The sequence below is a fragment of the Mauremys mutica genome, chromosome 17 (assembly GCF_020497125.1).
Source record: "Mauremys mutica isolate MM-2020 ecotype Southern chromosome 17, ASM2049712v1, whole genome shotgun sequence".
Classification (NCBI taxonomy): domain Eukaryota; kingdom Metazoa; phylum Chordata; order Testudines; family Geoemydidae; genus Mauremys; species Mauremys mutica.
In genome coordinates this window covers 7,059,394-7,072,898 of record NC_059088.1, presented here as the reverse complement: position 1 = coordinate 7,072,898, position 13,505 = coordinate 7,059,394, and the positions used below count along the sequence as shown (strand labels likewise).

Here is a 13,505-nt window from a genome sequence, read left to right as displayed (position 1 = left end):
GGCAGGGCAGGGGGGAGATTTGGGGGAAGGGGTGGAGTGGGGGCAGGGCCTGGGATAGAGAGGGGGGTCAAGAACCCCCAGAGAACTCAGAAGTGATTGCTCTCCATAAATACATCGAGGGAGAAAAGGTATTTTAACGAAAGGACAACACTGACATAAGAACAAAGGAGGCTAAACTGGCCATGAGTCAGTTTACACTTGAAATTAGAAGGTTTCTTAACATCAGAACAGAGTGAAGTTCTGGAACAGATTTTCAATAGGAGCAGTTGGGTAAAGGACCTACCTAATTTGAAGTTGGAGCTTGATAAAATTATGAATGGGATTGTATGATGGGATGGCTGCAACAGGAGGGACTGAACGCAATGATCCAGTCCTATGTTTGCCAGTATAATTGCTTCTACACTAGGTTTTTTTGCCAGTATAAAAATGTCACAAAGAATCACAGTCCTAACTGCCATTATTATACTGGCAAATGTTTCAGGCATAGACCTGGCCTGAGTCATCAGTTAGCCAAGCTCTGCACGGGCACACCTTTGACTGTTTCCTTCTTATTCAGTGCCCCCACTTCTTTACATTATTTGCACTGGCCATTTTTCAAATTCCCTCAACAGACAAGGGTGAGGCCAGAACCTCTGCTGAAATCAAAGAAATCATGCCAATTTCCACCAGGGAAGGAACTGTCTCATTATCATTAGTTTATAGGTGCCTAACAAACAGCACAAGTATTAAAAGAAGACAGGGATTCAAAAAAAGCCAACTGGGGACCACTGAGGTTTGATACAGAGAGATCAATTCTCATTGTGATTTTCCAAAGCCACTTAAACATCTATCTGTGCAGTCCTACCATAGCCATGATATCTCAGAGTCTCTATGATATTTACACTCAGTTTTACAAATCACTTAAGACCTCTTGGGGGACCTGTTCCCATTTTGCCATTGGCTTCAAACTCTGCTACTAAAACCTCCTGCCTTAAGGTCATGAGCCAGCATCTCTTTGTCACCCTGGGTATACTCACAGCATCCTGTGGGTGTCCTCCAGTCGGAGATGGCCGCCCCCTCTCTCCGGCAGGCATCAGCGTAGTTCGTCAGCACCCGGCACAGCATCTCCTTGAGGCCGTCGTTCATGCACAAGTCATAGACACAGTTGTCCAGGTAGATTTTGGGGTCGATCACGGAGTGGCACTGGCTGAAGGGGCCACTCGCCTCTTTGGTGATCCAGCCGCAGAAGGGCTCAGCTTTGTACCTGCCAACCAGCTCTGGGGAGCAGCTCTTGCACTCCCCGTGGCAGTCGTCCCAGCAGAACCTGTCCCCGTCCTCCACCTTCCAGCTTTTCCCGAACTCCACGGGGCTGGCAGCCAGTGCCCCTGTGGGGGTGGCAAAGTCATCCCCAGGTTCCCCATTGTAGTTGCCACACAGGCCGCACATGCTCTCCGAGAAGCTGCTGGAGATCTTCACCACCAGGTAGCTGTTCCAGTCATAGGAGACCCTCAGGGAGAAGTCAGTCTCAATGACCACAGAACCTCCACTCTGATACACCTTCAGCTTCCCCTCGAGCAGGGAGATGGGAAGGCGGGAGCGCTGGGCGTTCACCTGGGAAGGGAACCACAAGAAACAGACATTGTTTTGGGTGCATTACCCAAAGGAATCTGGCACAGTGAAGTACTTTCTGGCCCTGCACTGAGGCTGCTATGTGCCACAGCAGTACAAATAATAAATAATAATAGGTTGAGATTTGCAAGCTTAGCTAGGGGATTTAGCCACGCAACTCCCATTAATTGCAATGTGGTTACATACCCAAGTCACACAGATTTTTCTATATAAAGCCACCATGTAGCTTGTCATGCTCTGCTGAAGACAGAGGTAGAGAGTTACATGAGGGAGGGGATCCCAGGGTTGGGATAGTAGAGCTGTATGTATGTGCGGCTGTGGGGGTAGCCTAGGGCTGGGATAGTGGGGTGGGGGTGGGGAGACTGTGGGGCTGGATTGATGGTCACCAGCAGATCTGTGTGTATATGGGGAGCCCAGGGCTGGAGTTGCTGGGGGACTGTGAGTTGAGATTGAGAGGCACTGGCACCGCTTTGTGTGAGGAGAGCCCAGAGCTGGATTAGCAGCGGGCTGAGGGTCAGGACTGAGGGGCATTGGCACAGATGAAGGGGAAGGGGGGGAAGGGGAAGTAGAGATGAAGGGGAAGGGAGGCTGGAATAGCAGCGAGTCGTTGTTCAGTTCTGAAGTAGAAGTGTGAATCTCTGTAGTAAAACTTTCCAGCAGCTGCCTCTAGCAAATGCGATTTTATGTTAGCATCACCAAATCTACCCTTAAAACATAAGCAGAAAACAAAGTATCAGTATTTATTCACATTGCGCTCTTACCCTCACAAACCCAGTCTCAGATCTGACCACTGAGACAGTGACATTATAGACTTCAACCGTCACATAACCAACATAGGAAACACGCGTGTTGCCCCTGTTGTCGTTCTTGGCCTTGACACTGAATGACGGGAGAGTTGAGTCTGAGCCACAGGTCTTGGCGATGGTGTAGGTGCAGGTGCCCATGAAGTCGAAATTCCGCCCATCGAAGGTGTGATAATGTGGGTCTCCCTGAGCCCAGCAGGTGGATTCTGACTCAGCCACACACTCCGGGCGGCCATCTACAATCTGACACGACTCTTTCTTCCTGCATTGAACAGTGCTGCAGGACAGGGCCGGGTTACCTAGAAAGATTCAACCGGCCAGTTATACAAGAACTCACTTATGCCATGTACTGGCAGGGTGATTTGTTTGTTTTCATTGCATTTCTCAACCACTAGGTATCTCCGTGCAGGATGAGGATGTAACAAAGGAGGCAAAGCTGGATCTCAAGCTGTGTATAGCCTCTTTGTGTATATTTGTTGTAATTTCTCATCCTGTGCAGTTTTTTTTTTGCGTGGGGGGGGGGGTTGCCTGGATATTAAACACACACAAAAATTACTTACTGCCTGGGAATTATAGAAACACAAAAATTACTTACTGGGTGCACAAAGGCCAGCTGAGCCATATCCACTGTGCTCCCCCCCTCCAAAGCTCAGCAGACCGAAGGGAGAGGTCGGGTGCTGTACGGAAAGGGCACTAATCTTTGTTCCGAAGCTGTACTCTCCCCAAGAATACTCCGTGCCGGGGATCTGCCTCCACTGGACATTTCCTATGGCTCTCTGATCAGAGGTGATCCTGCTGGACTCTGAGCTCTTGACTACGATCAGCACACGGTTCTCAAAATCCTTCACCCCGTCAATGTGGTAGGAGTGGCAGTAGTTTGTGACGGGTGGGATGTTGATGAGGAACGGGTCATACGTGGATTTCCCATTATTAGCACCAGTGAAGAAGAGAAGAACCTGGATGCCGGCACCAGCAGAGATGTAAAGTGGGTGAGAGACTCGGACTTTATATTGAACAACCTGCCCAGCCAATATGTTGCGGGAAGCTCGTGTGGGCCCTGACTGATAGTCAATGCGAGTGTTTTGGGAGGCGATGATGTACGCAATGTCATACTTGTTCTGGAAGGACAGAGGAGGGACGATGTATGTGCTGCCCCAGCTGGAGACGGGCAGGAGCTGCTCGACAGCGTAATCACAAACAGTGTTTTGTTCAGCACAGCTGTGCCCAGTCAAGACGGCCACATGTTCCCGAGACTTGATTTTAGTGCCAGATAAATCCACAGAGCTTTGCAGTTGCAAGGCTTGGTAGGGAGCGAGGGTAACAGTGAGTTTACGCCCAGCAGCATAGATCCACCCTTTGAACATTACAGCCCCTTTCAAGTAAATATCAACTGTAGTGGGAGCCTGCCCTGCTACGACAGCAAACTCTTTGTAGGTGCCTCCATATTTGCCAGGGGGAGTTACAATGTAATATACAGTACCCAACTTCTCAGTGGGGTACACTACAGTGGTATCGATGGAATTGGGCTTTGAGTTAACAGACAGGACAGAGATGTCTTTGTCAGCCTGAATCAGGATGGTGCTATCAAATATTTTGCTCCCAAACATCTCTACCGAGGCTGGGATCTGCACGGTCACCGTCTGTCCTTCTCCAACAGGCGTCACTTTCCGGAACGTACCCTTGTTCACCGTCACAGTAACCGTAGTGGAGGCATGGTAACCAGTGATGAAGAGCTTGCAATCTGCTTCGACACTTTCGACATGGTTTTGCATGAAGACCGTAATGAATTCTTTCCCACGGAAACTTGCTCTGCAAAGACCTGAAAGTAACAGATTGTGGGTTAAGAAAGAGGATCAGAAACTCCACACCAAATCACAGCTGGGAAAAGAACCCAAGTGTCCCAACTTCCAGATTCACTGCACTAAACAAGAGATACTAGTGACCCTCCCACGGTGGGAATAGAACGCTGGAGTCCTGACTCCTAGGCCCTCTTAGTTCAACCCTAAATCCCACTTTCCTTTCAGATTTAAAAATAGAAATGACAAGTCCTGATTCCCAGACGTTTCTACTTTAACCATTAGACTATCACTCTCCTCCTGGAAAAGGAAGAACATGCAAAAGAAGACCTATCATGAAAAAGAGCAAATACAAGGACCTAATTAAAGTAGAAGAAAAATAAGAAGAAGGTTAAATGTGAAAAACATGAAGAAAGCAAATCAACCATTGCAGAGATGCCTGAATTTGAAAAACAAGAACCACTGAATATGAACACAAAGAAGAAGACTACAAAGAAGTGCCAACAAACACAAGGAAGACCAAATGTGAGGAAGACCAGAAAACCAAGAAGATGAGAACCAAACATGAAGAAACTCAAAGCTGATGGAGAAGAATGACTGAGCATTAATGAGAGAAAAGATTGAGCAAGAAGAAGCTAGAACAAGATGAAAAGTGAGTGTAATGCTGACAGATGTTGGTGGGTGGGGGTCAAACTGGGGACCTCTAGAGGTTAGTGCATGAGCCTCTAAAGCATGAGCTAAAAGCCAACTGGCTGTTAGCTAAGGCTGTAGAGCACTCATTGTATATCTCTCTCTAAGGGGTCTCGGTGCCACTAGATGGGACAGAACACCACACCCAGGAGGTGTGTGGGTTACATGAGCACAAAGAAATCCCAAAGTGAAGAAAACTGAGCATGAAGACAGAACAAGAATGAGCATGAAGAAATCTCAATTTGAAGAAGAATGCTGAACACAAAGACAGAAGAAGAATGAGCATGAAGAAATCCAGACTTAAATAATATTGAAGAAAAGAACACACCAGAAGAAGATTGAACATGAAGAAGATGGAACAGTATGAAGAAGAAACGGGAAGAAATCCAAACTTGAAGAAAAAGATTGAGAATAAAGAAGACGGAAGAAGAATGAGCATGAAAAAATCCAAACATGAAGAAGATTGAGAAAGAAGAACAAAAAGTATTAAGAATTTCAATCAAAGAAGAAAACCAAATAAAAAAGCAATGAATTACCATAGATAAGAAGAGGAAGAAGAAGACCAAACATAGACATGACTGAGCACAAGAAGGCTAAAAAGGAAGATGAAAAAAAATCAAAACAGAAATAAAAAATAGAAAAACCAACAGGCCACATTTTTGTTTATTGTTTCTATTTACATTTTTAAATAAACAAAAAATTTCAAGGTGGGGAAACCCATCAGTTTTGCAAAGTTATTTTAAAAAGGCCATTTTTAATAAGAATCCTTTTAATTTAAAAAACCTTAAGCCAGCTTGACTATTTAACCGTCTGAAGACACCTGTGCAGCTTTGCCTGGTGCTTAGGGGCAGTGTAGTATTGTGGCTAAAACGGGGCACTGGGATTCATAAGACATGGTTTCTGTTCACAGGTCTGACCTTGGCTTGCTGGGTGACTGTAGGCAAAGCACTTCCCCTTTCTGTGCCTTAATTTCCACAACTGTAAAATGGGAATCATGATAATGACCTGCTTTGTAAAGCACTTTGATGAGGAGGACTGGATAGGAAATGATTTTTCCACTGAGAATTTTCAATATTTCTACATTTTTTCCCATTCCAAATGGGAATGAAATGTGGAATGCTGAAAATTTTTGCAAACCTAAACTCTGAATGTTTTCTCAGTTTGAATCAACTGAAACATTTTGAATTGATAATTTCAAAACATTTCGTTCCAATTTTGATCTTTTTTTTCACATAGTTTTAGAATAAGTAAATGTACAGGTCAAAACAAAAAGTCACTTTGAAATGAAAGAAAGAGATTTTTTGTTGTGAAATTGTCGAAACGGGATGTGGGGTGGCAGAGGTGGGGCTAGTGGAGCGGTACAGCGTTTGGTAATGGGCATTTTGAGGGGTCAGGGAGAATCTGTGAGCTCAGTACAGTCTGGCGGCACTTTATACAGATCTGAGCACTTTGCTTTCAGTCGGGGTCTTTAGCAAGAGGTTCTGCAGCAGGGTCAAAACCCCGTATGTCATTGTACATCTGTGAGAACCAGCAGCATTGTCAGTGTCTCTCTCACACACACGGAGGGTGAGGGGTTCAAAATTGAAAAGACAGTCCAAAGCACACTCTATATCTTCGTTTTTAAAAAATCTCATTGTTGGGATTCCCTCCAAGACCTTTTCTACTTGGCTTATCCAGAACACCTTGTCCAGTTCTGGGAGAACACTTCATCCAGTTCTCTGGGATACAAAGCACTGAGTTTGATTCTGGATTTCATTACTCAGGTTCCTTTATTTGGCAAACCTATGCTGAGTTGATCAGACTCAAGTTGTAGGGGGTGGGTATAGGGGATACCACAGATGCGAAACTTACTTACCTGTGCAGTAACTGAGATTCTTCCAGATGTGTATCCCTTTGGGTGCTCCACTGTGGTAGCACCTCCTGCACCTGGGATCAGAGATGTTCAGTAGCAGTGCCCGTTGGGCTGCACATGTGCTCCTCCCTATCTTGTGCTGTGAGTGGTGTCTATATAATACTGTGCTGTTCTCAGTTTCTTCTGTACCGCAGCAACCACATTTGAACTATGAAGCAGCGGGGAGGAGGGCAGGTAATGAAGCACCCAAAAGGACACACATCTCGAAGAACTTCAGTTACTGCACGGGGTGAATAACGTTCTTTTCTTCTTTGAGAGGCGTCCCGATGGGTGCTTGTAACGGCGTGATCACCCGGCTCCTCCCCTGAAGGGCTTAAAACAGCCCTGGGAAAGGACTGCGGCGGGGGAGAAGCTAGGCTGATTGAGGGGAGCAGCCACAGGTGGGGCCATGCCCCAGTCAGGCCATGGCTGGCTCTGTAAGAGGACTGAGGGCCAGAGACTAGGAGAGTCTCTCTCTAGCTGTCTGAGAGAGAAGGACCTGGCTGCCTGGGAGCTGAGAAGGGTACCTAAGGTGGAGCAGTGCTGGAGAAGGGCAGAGGGACCTGGGGAGCTCCAGCCAGGAAAACCCCCAGGCTGTAAGCCTTGGTAAAAGGGCTAAAGGGGCAGCCCAGAGATAGGCAGAGGCAGCTGGTCCAACCCCGCTTGCCGGTGATGAGTCATTAACAGACTGCCATCTGCCCCAGTGAGCAGGGGCTAAATGGAGACTGGCAATAGCCATTGAGACAAGGTGGGGATAGGGGTTGGGGGCTCCCCTGGGAGGGGAGACCCAGAGTGAGGGGGTACTGTAGTGGGCAGAAACCCTGATGTAAAGGGCATGGGGGTCTGGGAGGGACTCGGGGGCCAACGGCAGGTGAGGCATCAGCCAGCAGAGGGTGCTCCAGAGCTGGAAAAGAGCTAATTCCCTGGACAACCAGCAGGAGGCACCATGCTGGTAAGTCGTTGCCCTGCCACAGTGCTTTTCTCTAGGTGACTTTGTGACCAGGGGCTGCTAATGGAGTTTTGCAAGAGAGTTCTCCAGGTGAAGAAGGAGCAAATAAAGCCCCCTTGGGGTAAGTGGCTGTCTGTAGTGTGTGTTTGTGTTTGGGGGTTACTTGCTGAGCTTGTGTTTGTCTGTCTGTTTGGTTGGTTGTTTGAAGGACCGTGTGCTGTGGCTGGCAGTTGGAAGCTGTGAGCTTCAAAGTAAGGTTTGAAAGCTAGAAGCCTCTGTTAACTGGCTGAGCCTTAGTCAGTGGGCAGGGCTCTCACGAACGACAGGGCTTTATAAAGCAGTGTGCAAGCGACACGGGGCTACTAACAGAGAGTTTCGCAAGGGAGTTTGGAAGGAAAGTGGGAAGGGGGCAAGGTTCATTTGCTATTCTTTAAAACCTGTAAACTAAACTACATTCAAAACTTCTTGATTTAAACAAAACCCTTTCATTAACTAGGTAGTGCAGGAGACAATGCAGGCAGAAGCCCAGCAGCAGAGTGGGGGCTATCCAGTTTATTGCGCTGAGTGCAGCATGTCTGATTACCTGCCCTGTGGGCGAGGGGTGTATGTGTGCATTCGGTGCAAGGAGCTCCTGGCCTTCAGAGACCGCGTACGGGCTTTGGAGGCCAGGGTGGCGGAACTGGAGGAGCTAAGGGAGCAGAGAGGTATGTTGATGAGGCTTTCCGGGACACTGTAGAATTGTCCCACCTCCGCTCAGGCAGCCCCTGCGCTGTTGAGGAGGATGAAAGGCCCAGGGAGGCAGAGCAGTCAATGGGAGCAGAGGGAAACCTTCCCGTAGTTGGGACCCTCCTTCCAGATGGTGTTGGGGTATCCTCTGACACTGAGGTTATCTCTCCGGGGGAGGGAATGCCAATCACTAAGAAAAGGCAGGTGTTAATAATGGGAGATTCGATCATTAGAAATATAGATAGCTGGGTTTGTGATGACCGAGAGAATCGTATGGTGACTTGCCTGCCTGGTGCGAAGGTTGTGGATCTCTCGAGGCATCTACATAGACTTATGTGTAGTGCTGGGGAGGAGCCGGTGGTCGTGGTACATGTAGGTACCAATGACATAGGGAAGGGCAGGAGAGACCTCCTGGAGGCCAAATTTAGGCTGCTAGGGAAGAGACTGAAATCCAGGACCTCTATGGTGGCATTCTCAGAAATGCTCCCAGTTCCACGCGCAGGGCCAGGTAAGCAGGCAGAGCTTCAGAGTCTCAATGCGTGGATGAGACGGTGTAGAGAGGAAGGGTTTAGATTCATTAGGAACTGGGGAAACTTTTGGGATGGGGGGAGCCTATAGAGGAGAGATGGCCTCCACCTAAACCAAAGTGGAACCAGACTGCTGGCACTTAACATTAAAAAGATTGTAGAGCAGTTTTTAAACTGGAGATGGGAGAAATCCGACTGCTGCAGAGGAGCACATGGCTCGAACAGAGACTTCTCTTAGAGGAGAGTCTATTGATAGAGATTCTCTAGGTTATAGTCAGGAGCAGAGGATGGAAGAGGATAATGTAAGGGCCAGATCAAACGACAAACTTTCACATAAAGAATAGGACACATCAGAAAAGGGCAGACAAATAAACAGGGACAAGTTTTTAAAGTGCTTGTACACAAATGCTAGAAGTCTAAATAATAAGATGGGTGAACTAGAGTGCCTTGTGATAAAGGAGAATATTGATATTATAGGCATCACAGAAACCTGGTGGACTGAGGACAATCAATGGGACACAATCATTCCAGGGTACAAAATATATTGGAAGGACAGAACAGATCGTGCAGGGGGGGAGTGGCACTATATGTGAAAGAAAATGTAGAATCAAATGAAGTAAAAATCTTAAGTGAATCCACATGTTCCATAGAATCTCTATGGATAGTAATTCCATGCTCTAATAAAAATATAACATTAGGGATCTCAACCACCTGACCAGGATAGTGATAATGAAATGCTAAGGGAAATTAGAGAGGCTATCAAAAATAAGAACTTAATAATAATGGGGGATTTCAATTATCCCCATATTGACTGGGAACATGTCACCTCAGGACGAAATGCAGAGATAAAATTTCTCGATACTTTAAATGACTGCTTCTTGGAGCAGCTGGTACGGGAACCCACAAGGGGAGAGGCAACTCTAGATTTAGTCCTGAGTGGAGTGCAGGAGCTGGTCCAAGAGGTAACTATAACAGGACCGCTTGGAAAAAGTGACCATAATATAACAACATTTAACATTCCTGTGGTGGGAAAAATATCTCAACAGCACAACACTGTGGCATTTAATTTCAAAAAGGGGAACTATGCAAAAATGAGGGGGTTAGTTAAACAGAAATTAAAAGGTACACTGACTAAAGTGAAATCCCTGCAAGCTGCATGGACACTTTTTAAAGACACCATAATAGAGGCCGAACTTCAGTGTATACCCCAAATTAAGAAACACAGTAAAAGAAGTAAAAAAGAGCCACTGTGGCTTAACAACCATGTAAAAGAAGCAGTGAGAGATAAAAATACTTCTTTTAAAAAGTGGAAGTCAAATCCTAGTGAGGTAAATAGAAAGGAGCATAAAGACTGCCAAATTAAGTGTAAAAATGTAATAAGAAAAGCCAAAAAGGAGTTTGAAGAACGGCTAACCAAAAACTCCAAAGGTAATAACAAAATGATATTTAAGAACATCAGAAGCAGGAAGCCTGCTAAACAACCAGTGGGGCCCCTGGACAATCGAGATACAAAAGGAGCGCTTAAAGACGATGAAGTCATTGTGGAGAAAGTAAATGAATTCTTTGCTTCAGTCTTCACGGCTGAGGATGTTAGGGAGATTCTCAAACCTAAACCAGCTTTTGTAGGTGACAAATCTGAGGGACTGTCACAGATTGAAGTGTCACTAGAGGAGGTTTTGGAATTAATTGATAAACTTAACGTTGACAAGTCACCGGGACCAGATGGCATTCACTCAAGAGTTCTGAAAGAACTCAAAGGTGAAGTTGTAGAACTATTAACTAGGGTTTGTAACCTGTCTGTAGACGTGCGCTTCATCGCTCGTGGTACTAATTAGCTGCAGACCACTCGTTCAAACACCAGTGCCCTTTTATTTCCCTGTCTTTTCCCACCACCGCCTATATGCAGCTATATACAGTCCAGTATCAGTCAGGTAGCCCCTTGGGGAACAGCTTGTTCTTCCAGCTAGCTGGGAGTTCAGGCCCTCACTCCTCACTTTCCTCCCCTCCTACTTCCTTCCTGCTAGCTTTATAGGCCTACCCTCATCATGCTCACAGGTGTCTCTCCTTCAGGGCTTTAATCAGCCACAGCCCGTCAGCTCTAATCTCTTCCCCTTGCTGGGAGCTGTGCTAGCAGGCTCTGCGCTAACAGGGGCTGAGTCACTGCCTTTTGGCCAGCACCCTGTTACACACACACACCCCTTAAGAACGGCAACCCCGGGCCGCCTTCGGCCTCTTGGCCCCTTGGCTCTTCCACCGCTCCCCCAAGGGAGGGTACTGTGGGTGGGGCTCTCCCCAGCCATTACCTCGGACGGTCTCTTCATCCCGCTCCCACAGAAGGAGCACATATCACGGAGGGGTAGGCCCCCCCATCTCTGCCTCTGCTCGCAGGTCGTCACACCAATCGCAGTGCGGCAGGCCCCCTATCCCCAGCTCCCCCTGTGTGTCTGGCTGGAGTTCGGGGGTTATTTCGGCTTCTAGCGGGACCTCCCGCTACTCAGTTTCCCCCCGGCTCTCCTTGCAGCTCGGGGCCTTCCTGCCCCACTGACAGGGGCTTGGCGTTCCTCCCACCTCAGGGTGGGACCTTCTGTGCCTCAGTTTCCCCCATTCATCCCAGTACATCTGGGGCTTCCTCTGCAGAGAGCGGGATCAGGGGGTTTTCCCCCGCGCCCCTTCCTTCTCCGGTGGGGTCCAGACCGACTAGCTCCCCCATATATGCTTCCTGTGGGTCTCACCGCTCTGGGCTTTGCAGTCTAGGAGTTTTATCTCGGTTCCCAGGACTAGGCCCATCCTCCTGCCCTGGGGTTCTCATTCTCCGGGGATCCACCCCCCTTCTCACGGTACCCCATTGTTTCGTGCCTGGTAGTGGGGCCCAGTCCCGGCCTAACACTACTGGACATGGTAGTTTCTCCAGGACCCCTACCCACTTCCATCTGAAGCAACCCTTTGCTTCTAGGGGTACCTTGGCAACCGGTACCCCTGTTGTCTTCCTGTCCCCATGTATGCATCTGAGGGCCAGCCTTGCCCCCGGAATGAGCCAATGTGGTTTGACCAGTGCCTTTCGCACCAGCGTGCAGTTGGAGGTGGTGTCGACCACACTGTTTGGGGTCTCCACCCCACCTTCACGGGCACAGTGGACACCCCCAGCCCCCACTTCCGTCCCACCCGTTCTGTCCAAGCACAAAAATCCGCCCAGCCACATTCCATGTCCGGGCAGTCTTGCTTAATGTGCCCTGGCTTCCCACAATGCCAGCACGTTAGGCAGGCGGGCCTCTCGGGTGCGCCTTGGGGCTCCCCTTTCTTCTCCTTGCCTCTCCCAGGGAAAGAATCTCCGAGCTTCCGCCCCAGTTCTCTGTCTTTCCGTTGCTGTTCTCCCCCCCGGGGTCCCTCAGCCGAGTCAGCCTCTACAGACTCCTCGGTTATACTGCCTCTTCGATGGTGCCTGGCTGGTGTCTTCTCACCCAGGTGTGCACCGTCCCCAGGAGGCTTTGCAAAAACTGCTCCAGTATCCGGGAGCCCATTATCTCCTCCAGGGTACGCGTGTCAGGCCTCATCCAGCGTGTGGCCCAGTCCCTTAACCTCTGGGTGAATGCCCGTGGTTGCACAGCAGACATCCAGAGGGCCGACCGGAGCTTCTGCCTGTACCTTTCTGCCGATAAGCCTACCCGCTCCAAAATGGCTGCTCTCATGGCCTCATAGTTCTGGGCAGCTTCCTCCCCCAAAGCCATATAGGCCGCTTGCGCCTCACCAGTCAAATAAGGGGCTAGTTGGAGGGCCCAGGTTGCCCTGTCCCATCCGGCCCCCACGGCTACCCTCTTGAAAGTTCCCAGGAAGGCGTCCGGATCATCCGCCGGACTCATTTTACAAAGTCCCCAGCCCAGCGGCCGGGCGCCCTCCCCTGTCCCAGGACTCACCAGCCGTTGCAGGAGCTACCCGTGGACATTGCTTTGCTCCCGGATGAAGTCCTGCAGGCTTTTCTGTTGCTTGGCCTGCCAGACCAAAGCGGCCTGTCTTTCTGCTTGGTGTGCCTGCTGGAAAGTCTGCAGGGCTTGCTGGGTCTGTTTCTGCTGCTCTACGAGCCATTTCAGGGTCTCCTTCATCGCCAGGCCGCCAACCATGCTCGTTGGCTTCAGATCCCAGACATGCCCCCACGTGTCAACGTGTGCTTCGTTGCTCGTGGTACTAATTAGCTGGAGACCACTCTTTCAAACACCAGTGCCCTTTTATTTCCCTGTCTTTTCCCACTACCGCCTATATACAGCTATATACAGTTCAGTATCAGTCAGGTAGCCCCTTGGGGAACAGCTTGTTCTTCCAGCTAGCTGGGAGTTCAGGCCCTCACTCCTCACTTTCCTGTTCCGCCTCTCCTACTTCCTTCCTGCTAGCTTTATAGGCCTTCCCCCATCAACCTCACAGGTGTTTCTCCTTCAGGGCTTTAATCAGCCACAGCCCGTCAGCTCCAATCTCTTCCCCTTATTGGGAGCTGAGCTAGCAGGCTCTGCGCTAATAGGGGCTGAG

General features: G+C 48.8%; 1 protein-coding gene across 1 annotated transcript in view; it reads right to left on the bottom strand.

Moving 5' to 3' along the window:
* Nucleotides 1-13,105, bottom strand: part of LOC123351883 (IgGFc-binding protein-like) — a 121,645-nt gene extending 108,540 nt beyond the window's left edge. The window contains exons 1-5 of the mRNA XM_044991563.1: nucleotides 12,921-13,105; nucleotides 6,753-6,823; nucleotides 3,007-4,230; nucleotides 2,370-2,710; nucleotides 1,017-1,590 (exon numbers count right to left, since the gene is read on the bottom strand). Coding sequence (XP_044847498.1) covers nucleotides 1,017-1,590; nucleotides 2,370-2,710; nucleotides 3,007-4,230; nucleotides 6,753-6,823; nucleotides 12,921-13,105 — 2,395 coding nt within the window. The remainder of the gene's footprint in view (nucleotides 1-1,016; nucleotides 1,591-2,369; nucleotides 2,711-3,006; nucleotides 4,231-6,752; nucleotides 6,824-12,920) is intronic.
* Nucleotides 13,106-13,505: the final 400 nt, after the last annotated feature.